This window comes from Rhipicephalus microplus, chromosome 6, assembly GCF_043290135.1.
Source record: "Rhipicephalus microplus isolate Deutch F79 chromosome 6, USDA_Rmic, whole genome shotgun sequence".
Classification (NCBI taxonomy): domain Eukaryota; kingdom Metazoa; phylum Arthropoda; class Arachnida; order Ixodida; family Ixodidae; genus Rhipicephalus; species Rhipicephalus microplus.
Window position 1 is genome coordinate 67,644,509 of NC_134705.1, and position 19,891 is coordinate 67,664,399.

The following is a 19,891-nucleotide window of genomic DNA, read 5'->3' on the forward strand; positions in this document are numbered from 1 at the left end:
TCAGGGGTCACAAACGCCGTTTTTGGACGGTCTGGTTCAGCCATTGGTACTTGCCAATATCCAGAGCGCAGATCCAGTGAAGAGAAAAACTCCGCACCTTGAAGGCAATCCAAGGCGTCATCAATGTGTGGCAGAGGATAAACATCCTTGCGTGTGATGTTGTTTAGTCGACGATAATCCACGCAAAACCTGATGGAGCCATCCTTTTTTCGCACGAGGACCACTGGCGAAGCCCAAGGACTGTGTGAGTGCTGAATAACACCACGTTGCAGCATCTCGTCGACGTGTTGAGTGATGACGTCACGCTCGGCCTGCGAGACGCGGTAGGGGCGCTGACGAAGTGGAGTATGATGACCGGTGTCAATATGGTGAGCGACAACTGACGTGCGTCCCAAGGGAGGTTGTCCGTGGTCGAAGGAGGCGCGGAAACGGTCAAGTAGTTGAATGAGCTGATTGCGCTGGTCTTGCGTAAGGCCGGTGTCTACGCTGCGCAACAGAACGTCTTCGTCAGGTAGTGAGGGCGCGGTGCCAGCTGTGACAGCAACCACGGACATCGGTGTCGTATCAGAACGGGCATCCAAAGGAAAGATGTCATCATAAGTGTCAAGACTCCCAATGCATTCGCCATGCAATAAGGTAGCGGGACAAGGGAACGGATTGCACACGTACACGGCACTGGAGCCATCGGCAAGTGTTATGACGGCAAACGGGACGACAAGGTTCCGGCGACGAGCGCATTCTTGTGACGGCATAAATAGGGCAGTTGAATCGGAAACGGAGTTGCACAAAAGAGATACCGCGGTGACCGAAAAAGCAGAAATGACGACGTCAGCGGCGACGATCACCTTTTTGGGTGAGCGAGGGAGATCTATGAATGTCGTGCTGAATGGAAACAAAACGAGTTGAGCACGAGCGCAGTCGACAACCGCATGATTAGCGGAAAGAAAGTTCCATCCCAGGATGATTTCATGAGACGCATGCGGAAGGACGACAAATTCTACGATGTAAAGCACTCCTTGAATCACAACACGAGCAGTGCATGTGGCAGAAGGTTGGACGTGTTGCGAACTCGCCGTGCGTAAAGAAATTTCAACCAGTGGAGTCGTCACTTTGTTCAGTTTGCGGCATAACACTTCACTGATTATACAAATAGCGGCACCTGTGTCGACAAGAGCAGTTGTGGCGAAACCGTCCACAAACACGGCAATCTCGTTAGGGGGCGATAGATGAGGCCTTGGAAATTTCGTCGGTGGCGCAGCTCTTGCCTCAGGAACTGCGACTGTCAGTTTTCCTCCTGGGCGTGGTTGGAACGGCGAAGCATGGGGGAAGGAGACCGAAGACGGGGTGAAGGAGATCGACGTCGGCTGAAGTCTGGTCGACGTGAGCGGGGGTCATGCGAATCAGGTGTCACATGCGATTCTGATGGCCGAGGTATGTTGCCGGAATGCTGCACATCATTAAAATAGAATCCACGGCGACGACAGTAGCGCGCGACATGTCCTGGAATACCACAGTTGTAGCAGATGGGCCGGTTATCCGGAGTACGCCAAGAGTTGGCAGGTGCTCGAGGTGGTGGAATGGGCCGATTTACCGGATAAACTGAAACTGGTGACCTGTAGTAGTTGGTGGCTGGACTGTATGAAGGGAGCGGCGGTTGGGCAGAAGGTCGGCGGACGGCTTCTGCATAAGTCAGCGGTGCAGCCACTGATATTGGGGATGTGGGCGAAGGGAGAGCCTCGGCAACTTGCGTCTGAATAGCACGGCGAAGTGAGTGGTCCAGTGTTGTGGGGGTCTCGTTGATGGTGGCGACAAGAGAGAGCTGTCGAGCAACTTCCTCCCGGATGTACTGTTGAATTTGAGGCATTAACACGCTGTAGTCGGGGCCACTGCTTTTGCACTCCAAGGCCGAAATATCAGCTGTCTGCGTATTAGCGCGACGTGTAGAAACTCGTTGCTTGCGCAGCTCATCGAAACTTTGACATAACTGAATCAAGGCCGTGACGGTCTGTGGGTCTTTGGCCACAAGCATATGAAAAGCGTCGTCATCAATGCCTTTCATTATGTTCTTTATTCTGTCAGCCTCCGTCATCCTGTCATCAACTCGCCTACAGAGGCTGATCACATCCTCAATGTAGCTTGTGAAGTTCTCACCATTTCGCTGAAATCGTCCCCGCAGTCCCAGTTCAGCGCGAAGCTTACGCATGGCTGGACGACCGAAAAACGAGGTAACGACCTCTTTGAAAACCGACCAGGTGGGGATGTCGGCTTGGTGGTTGGTGAACCATAGGTTGGCCAAATCCGTCAAGTAGAAGATGACGTGAATCAGCTTCGCAGGGTCATCCCACTTGTTAATCGCGCTGGCATGCTCGTACTCTGCCAGCCAGTCCTCGACATCTTGATCTTCAGTGCCGTTGTATACTGGTGGGTCACGCAGACGAAGTACACCAGAACGCATGACGGGTGGCAGCGTGGAAGAGCCTTGTGGGGGATCGACGCGCTCGGTCATCGTGGACTGAGAATGTAGCTTACGGCTGCGGAGCTCCAGGACGTTACCCAGCACGTTTCCACCACATGCAACGAGCAAGGTTGCGTAAAAACACAGGTTATTATTCCAGAAACGTTAGCCGCAACAAGCTGGTACAGGCAGGAACTCGGCAAGCACGAGCCACACACGGACGTCAACGTCTTCTTTCACGCTGGCACAGAGCTGGCGCCACTATGCTTCGGTACAATATATATATATATATATATATATATATATATATATATAGTTGCGTATATAAATGTGTTTATTACGCTGTGGCATACTGGTAGACTTGAAGGGATCGTTCACCGGAGGTCTATCTCGCTGGCCGAACGTCCTCTTCTCTAATCTGCCTGTTCCCCGCTACCCAGAGGCTCATACCCAGCTCATATATGCAGTAACATTTCCCTTCGCGCAGACGAAGCCCGCCGGGCGAGTTAAAGAGACTCTCTGGGAATATAGCGCTTCAAACGTGCTATATGGACAAGTTTAGTCTTCGGAGACCATCGGCCATTTGAATGAAGACGTGCTACGCGGTATTTTAAATGGCTTATATGGTCTAGAACAACATAAGCGCCCACACAGTGCCAGTAATTTTTCACACAACTCACAATTTCTATTTGGCGTCCACAGAAACGCGAGGTCTCCGCGATTATATGTCACGTGTGAACGTTGATGGTCAAATGTGTCTTCGAGCGATGTTGCGAAGCGGGGGTGCGCAGGTGAGCAAAACGTCGAGCTTTTTCTGCACGGCAGATGATCTCGAATACAGCGGAATTATGATGGTTCAAAACTGTGTGACGGTATCTAAGGTATGACGAGGTGGCCGAGCATACAGAAGAAAGAACGGACTGTAGCTGGTAGTCTCATGCTTTGCGGTGTTAAATGCGTAAGTGATGAAAGGTAGCATGCCATTCCAGTTCTTGTGATCTGCTGTGACATACATAGAAAGCATGTTCGTTAGAGTCCTGTTAGTTCGTTCTGTCAGGCCGTTTGTTTAAGGATTATATGGCGTAGAGTGCCAAAAGCTTGAAGCGCATAGACGAAGCATCTCTTTCACCACGTCTGCAGTTAATTATCGCCCACGATCACTGATAACAATTTTAGGAGGTCCATGTCGTAGAACCATGAAACGCAGCATGAATGAACACACGTCAGCTGCAGTTGCCGATGGTATAGCAGCTGTCTCGCACTACTGTGTTAAGTGTTCACTACATACGACTATCCAGCGATTGCCATTAGAATAACTCGGAAAGAGACCTAGAAGGTCAATCCAAACTTGCTCGAATGGAGTTCTAGGGGGTGGATTAAGGTGTAGTCACCCTGGAGGAGCACTGGTATGGCGCTTGCGGCGTTGACACTTGTTGCAACTAGTGACGTGCTGTTCCGTCATCTGGCGCATTTTCGGCCAGTAAAATCGTTCTTGAAGCTGACAAAAAGTTTTCGCTGTTCGTAGATGGCTAGACGTTAGGGCATTATGCATAGCCTGCATGACGGAAACGCGAAGGCTCTTCGGAGCCACGAGAAGATACCGTAAGCCAGTTGTAGCATAGTTCTTTTTGTACACAAGCCTGTCGCGCATGCAGAATGGACCATTGGTCTTGACTCGTTAGGAAGAAGCTCTTGTATTGTGCAGTCCTTCTGCTGCTCAATGTTTAAGGCGTTGGTATGGTATCAGCAAATGTAAGGTCCGATGGCGCGATGTAGGTATCGAAGTTGCCCGCGTCACAGTCCGTCGATAGAAGCGGTAGTCGCGAAAGACAATCTGCATCAGCGCGACGACGACCACTTTTCTAGGAAACCGTAAAGTCATATTTCTGCAGACGGAGTGCCAAATGCACTTGTCGACCAGATGGGTCACGCAGATTGACCAAACAGCAGAGCGAGTGATGATCTGTCATTATGGTAAAGGGGCGTTCGTACAGGTAGGACCGGAAGCACTGCATTGGGAAGACTACTGCAAGACATTCTTGCTCTGTGACGGTGTAGTTACGCTTGAACTTGCTCAGCGAACGACTTGCATACGCAACAACATGTTCTTTGGTATCCAAGTGTTGAACCAACACGGCGCCTACACCGACACCGCTAGCGTCTCTGTGAAGTTCTGTGGGAGCCAGAGGATCGAACTGTCGAAGAATCGGGTTGGATGTCTAAACGAACTTCAACTCAGAAAAAGCGGACGCACATTCCGAAGTCCAGTGAAATGGCGCGCCTTTCTGAAGCAGGCTTGTGAGTGGGTGCGTGATATTGGCAAATGCAGGAATGAATCAATGGAAGTATGAGCAGAGGCCCGAAAAGCTGCGTAGTTACTCCGCTGAGTGAGGTTGCTTGGATGCCTCCCCTGCAAATGTTTCCGCGGAATCCGGCGGTATGCCTTTTTTGTTAACCAAGCGTCCAAAGACGAGTGTTTGGTGTTCTCTGAGACGAGATTTCTTTGAGTTGAGCACCAAGCGAGCTTTGCTTTGTCAGTTCAGCAAAGGGTCTAGGCGGGTGTTGTGCTCACAGAAAGTGCGCCCAAAATTCACAACATCGTCCAGATAACACATGCATACTTCTCCTTTCAAACCACGCAGAATGCCACCCATGCAGCGCTCAAAAGTTGCATTCGCTAGACAGAGTCCGATTGACATTACATTGAATTCAAAAAGTCCATCTGGTGTAACAAATGCCGTTTTTTCTGTCTTCCTCGTGCATTGGAGTTTGCCAATACCCTGACCTCAAATCGACAGACGAAAAGTAGGAGGCTGGTGAAAGACATTCTATAACATCATCAATGCGTGGTAGCGGGTACACGTTCTTTTTTGTGATAGCGTCGAAATGGCGGTAGTCAACGCAAAATCGCTATGTTTCATCTTTCTTCTTGACAAATATAACGGGAGCAGCCTACGGACTGCATCATTCCTGAATGACATTCTTCTTTAGCATCTCGCCAACCAGTTCATTGATCCCTGCGCGTTCGAAAGGCGATACGCAGTATCGCTTTTGTGGAAGAGGTCTAGGGTATGCCGTATCTATGTGGTAGTTTACACGAGAAGCAGGGAATGACAGTGGAACCTGTAGCTGTGCGAAATCAAAAAGACCAGCGTGTTTGCGCAGAATACTCGCCAGGTCATTACGCTCGTTGGTGCTAAGAGGCTTGTCAATCATTGCCATTATGGATTTGTCCCTAGCGTGCAGATGATTGCAATCAGGATTATCCGGAGAATCACTGCTCTCTGCAAGGATGGCAAGGAAGAACACCTGATGTTGTGGGATCTTAGCAAGTTGTATACCCTCTGGCAGTGCCGAAGGCTCATTGGAGCCGTTGATTACCCACAAATTAGTATGCCCTTGCACAATCGACAACGTACAATAAGGTATTAGAACATTTTTCTTTATGTAGCTGAGGGGAATCGGCTCGACGATGGCATCAAATGTCGTCTCGGTTGCAGGGGAACACTTGGCAGATAAGGGTGGTACAGTTTTGTCCACGCAAAGGGTGCTTTCCATAAACGCTACTGGAACATTTGAATCTACTGTAATCTCTCCTGTGCATCAATCAACAGTGGCATCCAAATATTCAAGAAATCGAGTCATAGAATTACATCATGCGTTGAATGAAAGAGAACAGCAAAACCAGCAATAATATTCTGGGCACCCAAACTAACTGTCACTGTGCAGACACCAACAGGTTTTAACACATCTTCGCTGAGTCCACGAAACGTATCAGCATGGTTCCAACGGAACATAACCTTACGTCCAAAAAGAAATTTGAATGCTAGACTCATCACGGATATGGTTGCAGCTGTGTCCACTAAGGCCATCGTTGATTCACCGTCGATTAGCCCACGAACCTTATTTTTAATCAAGCAAATTAATGGAGGCATTTCTGTGAAAATCGAAAACTGTCCCGCGACCTAAACTCCAATGGCCACGCCGACAAGTTTTCCGGAGGCGGCAAAGGGTAGCGGCGCCTAGGAGACGGTGACTGATTGAGACGAGGGGCTGGCGGGGGTGTAAGACTGCAGTCAGAGGCTGGAGAACGGTTTTGCAGCGGCCTTGGTATCTCGTGAGATGCGCTTCCGGGGAATGTTGGTGCTCGTGCAAAACCGGTCAGGTGGGATTTCAGTGAGCAGTCATACTTCGGCGGCTGCCGGTAGTTGCAGTGCCTGAAAATGTTCCCTTAGACGCCACAGTTGTAGCAGACGGGTAGGGGTTGTTCGCCGAACCACTGCTGAGAGCACTCCGCTGTGTAAGCTTGCCTACCCGAACGGAGTGTAGCAGCTTGCTGAACGGGAACTGCCCACCTCTGTGGAGCGGGCCGTTACGAAGGCGTCGGTCATACCACAGGTCAGGCGCGAATGAGTCTCGGCGTGGCCAGGAAGTTCCAGTTTCGCTAAAGTCTGTCACACATACCGATGGTGGCAGAGGAGCAAACGGCCCCGGAGCCGTTGTCTTGCTGGTCTGCCACCGACAACAACCATCATGGCCGAGAGCGAAGGTCCCGACTTCTCAACCACGCAAAGGTGAGTGCCGACTGCACCTAGGTATCGCTATATGGAACCCCACTCGTTCGCAGGAAGAGCAGGGGAAGATGCAGATGCGTGGTTGACACAGTACAAAAGGGTAAGCCGGTACAATGGCTGGGATGCCACCGACCAACTGGGAAATGTCACGCTGTTTCTCACAAAACCCGCTTGATGTGGTACATAAACCCCGAAGATTCCTTAACAACGTGGGATCGTTTCGTCGAAGAACTCAGGAAATGCTTCGGCGACTCTAATTCGAAAAAGAAAAGCGCGGAGCGCACGGTGGCTCATAGAGCCCAGAATCCTGGAGAAGCGTGTACCATCTACATAGAGGAGGTTCTGATGCTCTGCAAAACATAGACACATATATGTCTAAAGAGGACATGGTCGGACACCTGCTAATGGGTATAGCAGAGGACGTCTACAATTTTTTTATAGGCAGGGAAAACCTCACTTCCGTCTCCGCCGTCCGACGTCACTGCCGTGCTGTCGAGAAGCCGTAGACCCGTCGTATTGCCCCGAAATTCGGTAGGCTGGCAAATGTAAAAACGGTCGCCAGCGTCGACGTAAGCCCGCCTGCCTACCTTGCCGCTACTATCAGGGCAATAATGTGCGAAGAGTTACAGCGACAAGACACTGGTCGACGACAGCATCCATCAACTGCCTACCTGTTCATCCTACTTCCCAGCACCTCCACAATTATATATATATATATATATATATATATATATATATATACATATATTTATAATTTATTTATTTATTTGAAGATACTGCTAGCCTCACATATGAGGCTGTTGTGGGAAAGGGGGTATCTTCAAGTAGGCGTGTATATAGGTAGGGTTGAATCAGGCAATGCATATGTTCTCTACATCAACTATACAAGGGCTGATAAATGATGGCAGTAATAAACAGCATATTAGAATGCACATACATATTCGAAAGAACACAGTTTAAGTAGGCACTAAAAGAAGTTAGGTTTGACTAGACAGTACATATGCACTAGGCTACATATCATACAATCGCTGCAAAAATGACAATATGACATCCAGCACACTCAGTGTAAGGCCCGACAAGTACATCACAATTCATGAGTAGCGCAATTTCCCGGCAGTAAAAAGATACTGAGAAAAGGAACATATTATTATTGTGTAACGCAGAAATCAAGCTTTGAGATAATAACTATAAAGCATCGCCTGATATCTTGGAGATAAACGCTTTGAGTGATGTACACTTGATAGCATCGTTTGTCAGGCCATTCCAATCTCGATTTGCCAGCGGAAATAAAGAATACCTGAAAGTGTTGTTTTGAAACCTGTATTCAGCTGAGTGCTTGATATGTTTAGTTCGGGAACTAGTTGTATCCGAGTGTAGTAAATAGTTGTTCGCATTGATCTTCATACTGCCAATAAGAAGAAGGAAAAAAAACTTAAAGCGAAGCAGTCTGGCTTGATCTTGTATTGTGGGTAAAGCGGCTTGCTTTAATAGCTCAGTCGGAGAGTCATGACGTTGATACTTATTAAAGATAAACCTAAGTGCCTGTCTTTGTACACCCTTCAACTTTGCTATGTAATGTTTACGGAAGGGAAACCAACATATTATTGCATATTCCAGTGTTGATGGAACGAGTGACAAGTATGCTTGGCGTTTAGTACCTACGGATACGTATCTAAGTGAACTTTTCAATGAGTACAAAATGGTCAGTGCTTTGTTAAGAGCGTAGGTCGCTTCCTTGTCCCATTTGAGATCTGACGAAATTATTACACCTAAATATTTACATTCTTTTACTTTCCTTAACATCTGTCCTTCTAAATAATAGTGGAAGTTCATGGGCGTTCTTTTATTTGTCACTGTCATACAAACTGTTTTATCTGCGTCAGGCACCATCTGCCAAGTGTGACACCACTATTTTATATGTTCAAGGGCTCTGTTTAGAATCATCTGATCTTCGTGGCAAGTGATTTGCTTATAGATTATGCAGTCATCTGCAAACATTCTCACTGTTGCGTTACAATTGATGTGCAAATCGTTATTAAAAAGAAGAAAAAACATAGGAGCTAGAACGGCACCTTGTGGAACACCAGACAGCACATGGCCGTAATCCGAAGAGTAGTGTTTGTAATGACATACTGGCGTCTTCCTGTATAACAACTTTTTATCCACTTGGTGATGTTGTTTTCTCCGACTGTAATGCGTAAGTTTCTGAAGCAACTTAGGATGGGAAACGCGGCCAATTGCTTTGGATAGATCTAAAAAAATTATATCCGTTTGGCCACCTTTGTCCATTGTAAGTGCTAGGTCGTGGATTGTTTCAATCAGGTGAGTAGTTGTAGACAGTCCTTTCCGAAAGCCATGCTGATTCATCGCAATGAAGTTGTTTTCTCTGCGATGATACAATGTCTTTCAGGATTAGATGTTCAAGAATTTTTCCGGCCGTACAAGTAAGCGAGATTGGTCGGTAGTTTGATGTGTTTGTAAGGTCACCGAATTTGTGGATAGAAATAACCTTGAATATTTTTCATTTCTCCGGGATTACACAAGTTTTTAATGTTTTGTTATATATGATCAGTAAGAAATTTGACATCCCTTCTGCGTAGTGTTTCAGAAATGCATTTGGTATGTTGTTGTGGCCACAGAATTTTTTAGGGTCTATTTCGAGTAATAGGCAAAAAATGGCCGATTCAGTTAAGAATAAGTCGTCAAGTTTGGCAGTGTTACATGGAAGATAACTGAGGTCGCGGTTCTTACCATTGTCACCTGTATATACTGCAACAAAGTAATCATTAAACTGTGTAGCCTTTTCAGTAGCTTCAGCCGGCTTGGGTTCCTGATCTGATGTGGTTTCAAATTCAGGTATCGCCAAAACTTAGAAGGTAATTCTTTGATAAATTTATTCAAGGTTTCATTCATATATTCATCCTTTGCCATTTTTACGGCAGATTTTAGTGCACGAGAATTCTCATCTATTTTAGCCGTGCAGCCTGGTAACAACTGTTTATTTCTCATTTTACTTAATCAGGCAAGCTTTCGTTTTAGTTGTAAAATTTTTCTTGTTATCCAAGGGTTTTTCTTGCGGACTGGTTTGATCTTTGTGGGAACATATTTTGATGTGCAGTGCTGAGCTATTCTTTCAAAGGTTGTCCATAATTAACCTACTGAAACTGTATCATCCTGCAAGAACGAGCTAAAGGTGGAATAGGATTCATCTAGGTAGTCAAGAAGGCTCACGTCATCGGCATTCACCGAGTCGAAAATTCGTGTACTTCCTTTAAGCTTAGGCAGCGGTGTATCCAACAACAAGGAACATTTAGTCGCTTTGTGATCCGATATGCCACTGACAACTTCCCATTAAATCCTGTTTTCTGCTATGCTATCGCTCACAAATATCAAGTGAAGTACATTACTGCTTTTTGTTGTAACACGTGTTAGTTTTCGAATAAGCTGTCTAAGGGTAAAGGTAAAACAAACATCAAGCAGCTCATCTGGATTATCAGTGTCGGCAGTATCATCAAGGGAATCCCATGTTATACCAGCGAAAGGGAAATCTCCCGTAAGGATTATCTTTGTAGACTGCGTGAAATGAGCTTCCATATAATTTGCTAGTACATGTAGTACATCACGCAAAGCCCCGTGTGCTCAGACTTGGGTGCACGTTAAAGAACCCCAGGTGGTCTAAATTTCCGGAGCCCTCCACTACGGCGTCTCTCACAATCATATAGTGGTTTTGGGACGTTAAACCCCACATATCAATCAATCAATCAATCAACATCACGCGAAGCATTTGGTGGCTGGTACATTGTGCCTAAATAAAGGAAGGATTGATCTGTCGTTAATTTACACCAAAGTACTTCAGCACCCACAACTTCAGGCATAGGTGTGGCGTAAATATTTTCTTTTATCAACTTTGCTCTACCACACCCTCGTGAGCACCTATCTTTACGTATGACAGTATAGCCCGGAGGGAGTATATTGTTACTTAAAATCTTAGGAGAAAGCCATGTTTATGGTATTGTCATAATATCGGGCTGAAGTTCTAGTAATAACGCTTCAATTTCGGTAATTGTGTTAACAACAATTCTGACGTTTAGGTTTACTATGACTAGGCTGAGGGGCGTTTTATTTTCACACAGTTTTTTGCGTTCCGGACAGCAGATTTCTTTTCTACGACTACTCCCGCTTCTTTATGTTCGTCCCAGACATTCAGTTGACCATTTATTTTTATCTTGTCGTACACAAATGTGACTTTTCCACCCTTATCTTGGTTCCTTTTGGTGCTGTCCCAAAGTTTTTGCGGATGTCACGCACACGGAGTGAAAAATCTTCCCCCACAGACAACTGGAATTCTTAAGCTTATAGCAGTTTCTCATTTATTTCGCCTTATCGTCGAAGAGTTCAAACTTGATGATTACAGGTCGTGTTTTGTTTCCTTTTTTTAGTGCCTAGTTGGTGCATTCTCTCAATTCCTGAGATCGTGACACCTAGAGTCGTTTTAATAAGTTTTTCAGAGATTTGTAGATCTAGGTCGTTAGCTTTCTCGTTTTCTTCTTCCGGAATGCCATAAATAACAAGGTTTCATCGTCTGCTTCTATTTTCGAGGTCATCAACCTTGAGTTGAAGGCTGCTAATGGTTTTCTCAAACGTCGCTATTTTATCCTCATTACCAGCCATTCTGCCCTCAATATTTACCAAAGTATCTAATTTTACATGAACGGCTTCTAAAGATTCATTTACAGCCTTGTTGTCATTTTTAAAGCACTTATGTCAGCAGCCAACTTGCGGATTTCTGTCAATACTTCCTGATTCCCAGGGCCAGGATTACTTTCTACATCCCCAGAAAGCATCAATAAGTACTTAAAGGATATTATACATTGGCACAAAGTTGCATACACTTGGCCTGGGCATGGCAGCACCACATGACATATTTCGTTACTTTTGTAACATTTGCCCAAATGTTTTCTCACCTGAATCAAGAAGACGAAACGATTATTCGACTAGTTCACTGCGATGCTGCTATGCCCAGTGACGTTGCCAGGCACGAAGCGCTGTTTATAGGTGTACGATGTCGATAGCGTTGCGGTGGTTCATGCACCTCTTAAGGGGTGTAGTCTAGTTGGTCAATCAGTCTGTCAAAGCAGCCACTGCCCAATTCGTCGATTGGTGCACTGAAACACTCGGCACATGGTAGAGCAGTCAGCGATGGCACGGTCCGCTGGGGCATCCAAATTCCTTCCGCGAAGCGGTTGAAAGCAAGCAGGAGGCCGAGTGCTTGAATCAAGAAGACGAAAGGATTATTCAACGTGTTGATTATTTATTTATTTATATATTCTGTTCAAATCAATGAGAAACAAATTTCCACAAACCTATACAAAAAGCCAACGGATTGCCATTATATCTTCATGTTAAGAACGGCCATCCACATCACTGCAAGACAGCCATCTCACACTCGCAAGTACACCTATACCACCGAAATGGTTCGGACACGTCAGATTTCGAAGGTCATGCAAAGGATTTTAACAAGACCCTTGTGGCAAAAGAGTACCCATAGAGAATTATCAATGATGCATGCTGTCAGCCGGGTGCGTAGTTTTGATAGGAACAAAGTTTTGTTGGGCTCGAAACCACGCCATTTGAAAAAGCTAACCAACCTTGTCGTCACATAATCGTCTACACTACCGCACCTTAACAATACCCTTTCAAAACATTATACCATTCTAAAGAATAGTGCGCGCCTAACCACAATTGTCATGAAGCCTCCGCGAGTGGTCTACCACCGCGGAAAGAACATAAAAGACATTCAAATTAGAGCTAGGATGACCGAGTCTGAAAGCAGTGAAATGGGTCGTAAGTCATGCGGGAAACCACGCTGCCAAGTCTGCAAACACATTACCGCAACCTATGCTGCTAAGGCTTTGTCCTCAGGCTTCACATTGAAAATTAAGGACTCGCTGAATCGTGGCAGCCAGAACGTGGTAATATGCTAAATTGTATGTGACCAGTAGTATATCGGTCAGAGTGGTTCGGCGTTCAGACTACGTCTCAATAACAACAAAGCCACGCACGCACACTGCCAAATCTCCCCTTTTCCAAGCATCTGAATTCGCAGAACACTCATTCGATAAAATAGCAGTGGCCCTCCTGCAGTGAAGCTTCCGCGGGACTCGTGAACAGGAACAAAGGGAATCATACCCCATCCACAAATTTCGAACACTAGCACATGACATCATTGAAAGCATCGGCAACCTATCATTCCTTATGATGTGCAGAGGTGAGATGGCACATGAATAGAGTCTGGCATAATCAATATATTATTCCTCGAACAAAGAAAGTGTCCTATAGTTATCCGGGGGAATGAATGAACCAAACATTTTTCCGTGTTCTGTTCGCATATGTATTTTTAGTTTCAAGACTGTATTCATGTATTTTATTTTAAATATTTTTAATACGTTTTAGTATTAATATTTTACCTTTATATTACTGTTTTTTTGGTTTGTATTTTCCTACGTTTGCAGGGTTGTGCATATATCTCTCCCACAATATCACCACTTTTATTATGTCTTGTTGATGTTTGTTTCATTTTCACGTTCCACATTTCTTCTATTTTCGGCCATTCCATTTACTTAGGTTTACCGAATTATTTGTAAGTGGGAGAACCCAACCTGTGCCAGTTGGTTTCAATCACAGGCGCTTCAGGGAGTTGTACAAGAGGGCTGGATACAAGCACGCCGTCATATTACCAACATGTGCATTAAAGCCCAAAATTTAGCCTGTGCTTTTAAACAGCCTTGTGTGCTTTCACCACTTTTTCCCCGAAATCTACCACCCCCACACACATAAATATGTAACGTGTCAGTGTGGTCAAAGAGGAGCACATGTTTCTCCATTTTCCTGACAATGGGTAGACATCCCGTTTGGTCACGTTGTTCAGTTTTCGGTAATTAACACAGAATCTCAGCGTGTTCTTCTTTTTCCTTACAAGAACGGCAAGTGATCCCCATAGACAGTTAGATGGCTGTATGGCATCGTCCTCCCAAATCTCTTTCACTTGGCCCTTTATGATCTATCGTTCCTTCGGTGATACTCTGTGCTCTGCTGGTATACCGGCCTTGTAGCTTCGTCTGTTATCGTTCGGTGTGTAACAGCTTGGGTGTGCCGTACTTTCGACGAGGTAGAGAAACATCTGGCGAAGTCTCTTATGAGGTCTCGCATGACTTTATTCTCGACTGCTGATAAATTTTAGCCGATTGCAATTCTTGTCGCAACATCGTGCGTAGAGTCCGAAACAGGTGGCCCTGACACCAGACCGCATAAGTATGACACTGCTGCAAACCGTCAGAAAGGCAATAGCAGTGTCCTTTGCAACATGCTGAATTTCGTTTCGAAAAAGTGTTAGCAGTACATCGGCACATTCATTCTGTAATAAAATAATGCCTCGAGGTACACAACTACCTTTCTAAGGCATTGTTCGACGTTTGCATTCGCTATACCTTCAGATTTAACAAATGCTTCATTTCTTACACTGACCATCACGCTGCATCGTGGTGGCATGGTAACGTCACAATATATACCACGTGATGCAGTGTACGCAGGCTCATTTGTGTCTATGTCCTGTTTCAGCGAAAATGAGACACTAGAATTCTGCAGGTTGATTATAACTCCTTTTGCTAGCAGAAAATACCTTCCCCGTATTACTTCCCTGAGCACCCTGGAAGTACGACGAAATCCGCAACGTAAGTAGCGCTTTGAATTTTGATTCTTGCTGTACTTCTTCCTAGAGGTGTGAGGACTGAGGAGATGACCCCCAGCTGTACTTATTTGGTGTCCACTCCAAGGCGCCAAAACTTTTTTTAAATTCATCGCGGCGCCATAACTGACAACCAAATAATCAGCACCTGTGTCGACATGAACGTTGATTTCACACCTGTCTACGGTCACGCGTAAGTCTGAAGAAATTGTGTCTTTACCTAACTTAGTCGTCAGTATTCCGCTCGTCATTGCTGCACTGGGCCCTTGACGGAGGATCTTCAGTTGGTCTGACATTAGCGCCCTTCCCTGCCCAGGTCACTGGCTTAAGTTTTCCTGACCTGGACTGTCTAAACGATGGCGTGATGAGGTTTAAGATAGAGAAGGTGAACTTGATTGCCGAGGGCTTTGTGATCGACAGCGAGCAGGTGCTGGTGATCTAGGCTGATGAGTGAAACTAGCAGCTTGAAACGGACGATTGGACAAATAATTTTCAATTTCTATGGGTCTTTAATCATTTTGGGAGCACGGTGCATTGACAGAAAACCCAAGGAGACCAATCCGTTGATATGGGCCCAATCTGTACAGGTGCGCAGCTTCGCCGCATTGTAAACAGAACGGCGTCTTGTCGGGTATGCGCCAAACATCGTTCTTGAATCAGCTGCGCGGTCTTGGATCAGCTGGAGAAAGTGAACCAGGCGGAGCTGGTCGGTAGCCCCTGGGGACTGCGAACGAAACAGCGTGCATGGCGGGCTGGCGTAAAACATTGGCGTAAGTTGTTGCAGGACGTTCCTGCAATTGCTACTTGAGTCGAACGCGTAGCGTCTCGGGTTCCGCTTGTAGAATGGCATGCCGAACTTCATCTTGAATCAAGGTATTGAGAGACGAAACTGGTAGCGCGATCTGTGGCTGCAGTAGCTTCTGGAATTCTTCCTTGACATTGGATCGCGCCATTTTCCTCAACGCTTTGGGCGTCTTGTTGGGTATGTGCCAAACGTCGCTTTTACGTGGTCTTGGATCAGCTGAATAAGGTGAGCCACGCGGTGCCTGTTGGTGGCCACTGGGGCCTGCAAACGAAGCAGTGCGCACGGCGGGCTGGCGTAAAGCATTGACGTAAGCTGTTGCAGGACGTCCCTGCAATTGCTGTTCGAGTCGAACACGTAGCGTCTCGGGTTCCGCTTTTAGAATGGCATGCCGAACTTCATGTCGAATCAAGGTATTGAGATATGAAACTGGTGGCGCTACTCGTGGGTGCAATAGCTTGTGGAGCTCTTCGTTGACAATGGATCGCAACATTTTCCTTAACGCTTCGCTGCTACTGCCAAGTTTTGCGTAGAGTATAAGCACAGGAACACTACTGGCATCATAGTTGTAGTGACGGGAGCACTGCTGCAATGCCCGCGCAGTGGTGACAGCATCGGTGCAAAACTCAGCCACCGTACGAGGTCGGTTGCGTACCAAACCAGCAAATAACTCCTGTTTGACTCCTCACATCAAGTGACACAGCTTTTTCTCTTCGGCCACGTTCGGTTCGGCACGTCTGAAAAGGCGGGAAATGTCCTCAATATACATGCCGACACTCTCGTTGGTGCGCTGGTTTCCGAACTGTAGAGCAATCTCTGCCTTCTCCCGACGACCGATGCTGGCATACGTACCAACTATTTGTTGTCTAAACTCAACCCATGTCGATATGACCGCTTCGTGATTTTCATACCAAGGCCTTGCTGCATCCTTCAATGTGAAGTACACGCGACGCAGCTTCCTTGCCGCGTCCCAGACGTTTCTCTTCGCAACCCGCTCGAAGTGTTCTGACCAATCCTCAACATGTTCGAACGCGTTGCCGTGAAGGGCTAAGTCATGCACGGTGGGGACAGGATCAGTTCTGATGCTCCCACCTGGCACGCCATCGTTTTGCTGTTATCTGCGGACGCTGCCTGTGTTTCTGGAGCACTGAGGAGGGATCCGAATTCAGGGGGCTCTCCTCGAAGGCGGTGGCTTGAGCGCTGGTGTACTGGAGGCAGTTCGCCAGGTTTCAATCGACAAGCATCAAAGCTCTGCTCTGTTGCGCCGCCATCGCTTCTCGGCATTTTGGCTAACATCAAAGTGTAGCTCTACCGGCTGGTTTCGAGGCGGCTGAGGCGACCGGTGGACACAGGCGACACCGAGGCCTACCTCTCAGGCGAAACAGAGGGCGACTTCCGGCAGACTGTGACCCAGCTGCAGTCTGTCTGGATGGAGGCACGCAAAGCCTCCCGTCGCCTGTCCGTCGCCTGGGAGCTTCTGGATCCGGGCGCCCGCATCACCTGCGGAGAGGCCACGGTGTCAGCGTGGAACCGCAACAAGCTCATCATGATCCTTCGGGTCATCCTCAACCAGGACCGGGACCATTCTCTCCAGGAGAAGACGTCCCAGGACAAGGCGATGGCGTGTGTAGCGGCGGACACCACCAGTTTCCACTTCATGAGGTCCGGCCGCTACACTCGCTTCAAGGAGTGGCGCTTCATCCACCGAGCCCGGCTGAATCTCCTCTCCCTGAACGGCACAAGAACGTGGGTGCCCGCAGCTGACAAGAGGTGCCGACGCTGCGGGTACGGGGAGGAGACCCTGCCGCACGTCCTCTGCCACTGCATGCGGCAGAGCCGGGTCATGACGGAGCACCTCAACGCCATCATTGCGCACCTCAAGAAGGCGGCCCTGGAGGGGTTCACCGTCATCGAGGAGAACCAGAAGGTCGGCGTCCCCAACTTGCGACCCGACCTCGTCCTGGCCCGGGGTTGGGAAGCCCTGATCCTGGACGTCTGCTGTCCCTTCGACGACCGCATGCAGGCGTTCCAGGAGGCCCGGAGGGTCAAGGAGGAGAAGTACGCTCCTCTACAGCGTCATCTCCTCCAGCGGTTCCAGCGCGTCTCCGTCGACGCCATCGTCGTTGGCTGCCTCGGCTCGTGGGATCCGGCCAACGATCGTGTCTGCTGCAGGTTTCGCTCCAAGAGCTACCTGCGGACGATGAAAAGACTTTGCGTTTCAGACACAATCGCCGCCTCTACGAACATATACCATAGCCACATCGGCGTTTTGTAAATAGTTCTTTTTATTCGAGAAGCGATACCGCGTTTTTTATTGTTATACACTTTTATCATCACTAAAATTACTAACACTTTTTAGCCTTTTTTAACCTGTTTTTTATTTATACACCTTTTATTGCCGTTTTTTGTTATGTTTTGTAACCATTTATGTTGTTTGTGTACTAAGTATCAATAAAAATATTGTTGCGCCAAGGGGGCTTCCAATGATACAACACGGATCGGTACGAGACAGGGAAGCCAACCTACAGCAAGCCCTGAAGATCGTGGGTACCTACGCCCACCCCTTTGGCCTTCAATGCTCCCTGACCAAATCAAAATCTGTGCGCATTCCTGTTCGCCAAACTGCACTACCAAAATTGAACTGTCCCTGCATAGCGCACCCATTCAAGAACACGATGAGATCATAGTAATGAGTTCACAAACATCGCCGCGTGCGATACAACATTGACAAAACTGCGTAAGGTGGGGGACCACGTGGGCCGTATGGCCCGTCGGGTAACCTCCTCTTACAATTGTCACGTGTGCTGAATGCACGCGCCCCATACCCAAAAAAAGCTTGTATTGTTTCAGTCTTTCCACTCAAAAATAGTGAAGCTGCCAAAGCCAACTTATGCGTCAACAATGCCCTGAACAGAAGCTGCCATCACTCCATGGAGCAAAACTTTCACGAACAGGTAAAACGTCTGGAGGTGGCTGGTTTCCCTAAACCGGTCCTTAAGGCAGTAACCGACAAGCGCGGGGGGTTACGTTGCTGAGACACCTTGTGGCTGGCGCATGCATTCGTAACCAGTCGAGTCCTCTACTCGGCTCCTTACCTCTACCTGCGGACGTTCAACGAGAATGCCTTTAAGGTGATTGTCAGGAACATGTACAAGCGTGCTCCCGATCTCCCAATAGCTACGTCCAACGAGCGACTTACGTTCAAAGGATGGTAAACACTTTTGCGGAGCTCCGGGAGGCACACTTGACCAATCAATACACGAGACTTTCAAAGACTCCAACGAGTCGCTACCTATTAGTCCGACTTCACATCCACCGTCCAACAGAGACGAAAGAGCGCGTACGCATTAAAAAAGTCTAGAAATACGCCCTGCATGCGCGCCCTCTTCCGCCCAACATGACACGTTATGAGCACAGTGGCAGGCACCTTGCACGAGTGGAGGCTCTAGCTCGCCATTATGGGAACAAACACGGCTTATTTTACGCGGACGCCTCGGCCCTCACAATGGGAAGTGGTACACAGCTGCAGTCGTCCACCAAAATGTCGCGGTTATTGGCCTCAGATTCAAAGCACAGGACATAACATATTCGGAAGAAATCGCCATCGCACTAGCTGCCGTAAACCTGGACTCGCACGTCGTCATCACGGACTTGAGAGGAGCCTGCCGAAATATTCAACGTGGGTATGTCCCACACCTGGCATACCGCATCTTACAAAACAGCAATTACGTCGGAGCCCCCAGAGCCGAATGTTCATGTGGGCTCCAGTTCACATGGGCCTCGAAGGCAATGAAATGGCTGACGCCACTGCTCGTGCGCTCACTCTCCGGGTAACGCCTTCAGACCCTTCTGAAATGGATCTCAAACCCAATCCGGCTTGAACAGTTCGAGAACTTAGGTAATTCTACTGATTCGGCAATTCAATTTATCCTAAACCCTGTAAGGGTCTTACAAAGGCGGTTGACACTCTTCCGCCTTTACACCAAAACACTGCTGTGCCCGGCAGTTTTTGAATATCTCGATCCTGCCTGTACAGGGAAATGCCCGCACTGTGCGGAGAAGTCTTCGGACACCTTCCACATGGTGTGGACATGCCAGTCAATCCCTCGTCTCACCCCAAAACCTAATCGCACCTGGCAGAACGAGGAGGCGGCCCTACTCGGCTGCTCCAACCTGGCGAGCCAAAAGGCTCTGTTCAACCAAGCCCGAGTCGCTTTGGACGCTAATAGGCTTCTGTATTGAGGAGTCCACCTAGTGTTCGTGAGGGGTGGCTCCCAATGTGCCACCACCCCCATTCTTTCTGAATATAGATATAA

The 19,891-nt window shown here is 47.6% G+C and overlaps 1 protein-coding gene across 1 annotated transcript; it reads left to right on the forward strand.

Moving 5' to 3' along the window:
• Positions 1 to 6,988: 6,988 nt before the first annotated feature.
• LOC142765879 (uncharacterized) lies at positions 6,989 to 17,850 on the forward strand. Its single transcript, XM_075867683.1, has 2 exons — positions 6,989 to 7,029; positions 16,902 to 17,850. Exons 1-2 carry the CDS (start codon positions 6,989 to 6,991, stop codon positions 17,848 to 17,850), a joined length of 990 nt encoding a protein of 329 aa, XP_075723798.1.
• Positions 17,851 to 19,891: the final 2,041 nt, after the last annotated feature.

Excerpts from the sequence above, each read along its gene's own strand:
- LOC142765879 (XM_075867683.1), top strand. The coding sequence starts at position 6,989 with ATGGCCGAGAGCGAAGGTCCCGACTTCTCAACCACGCAAAG. Across the intron at positions 7,030-16,901 it reads GACTTCTCAACCACGCAAAG|GCGGCTGAGGCGACCGGTGG; the intron begins GTGAGTGCCGAC and ends GCTGGTTTCGAG.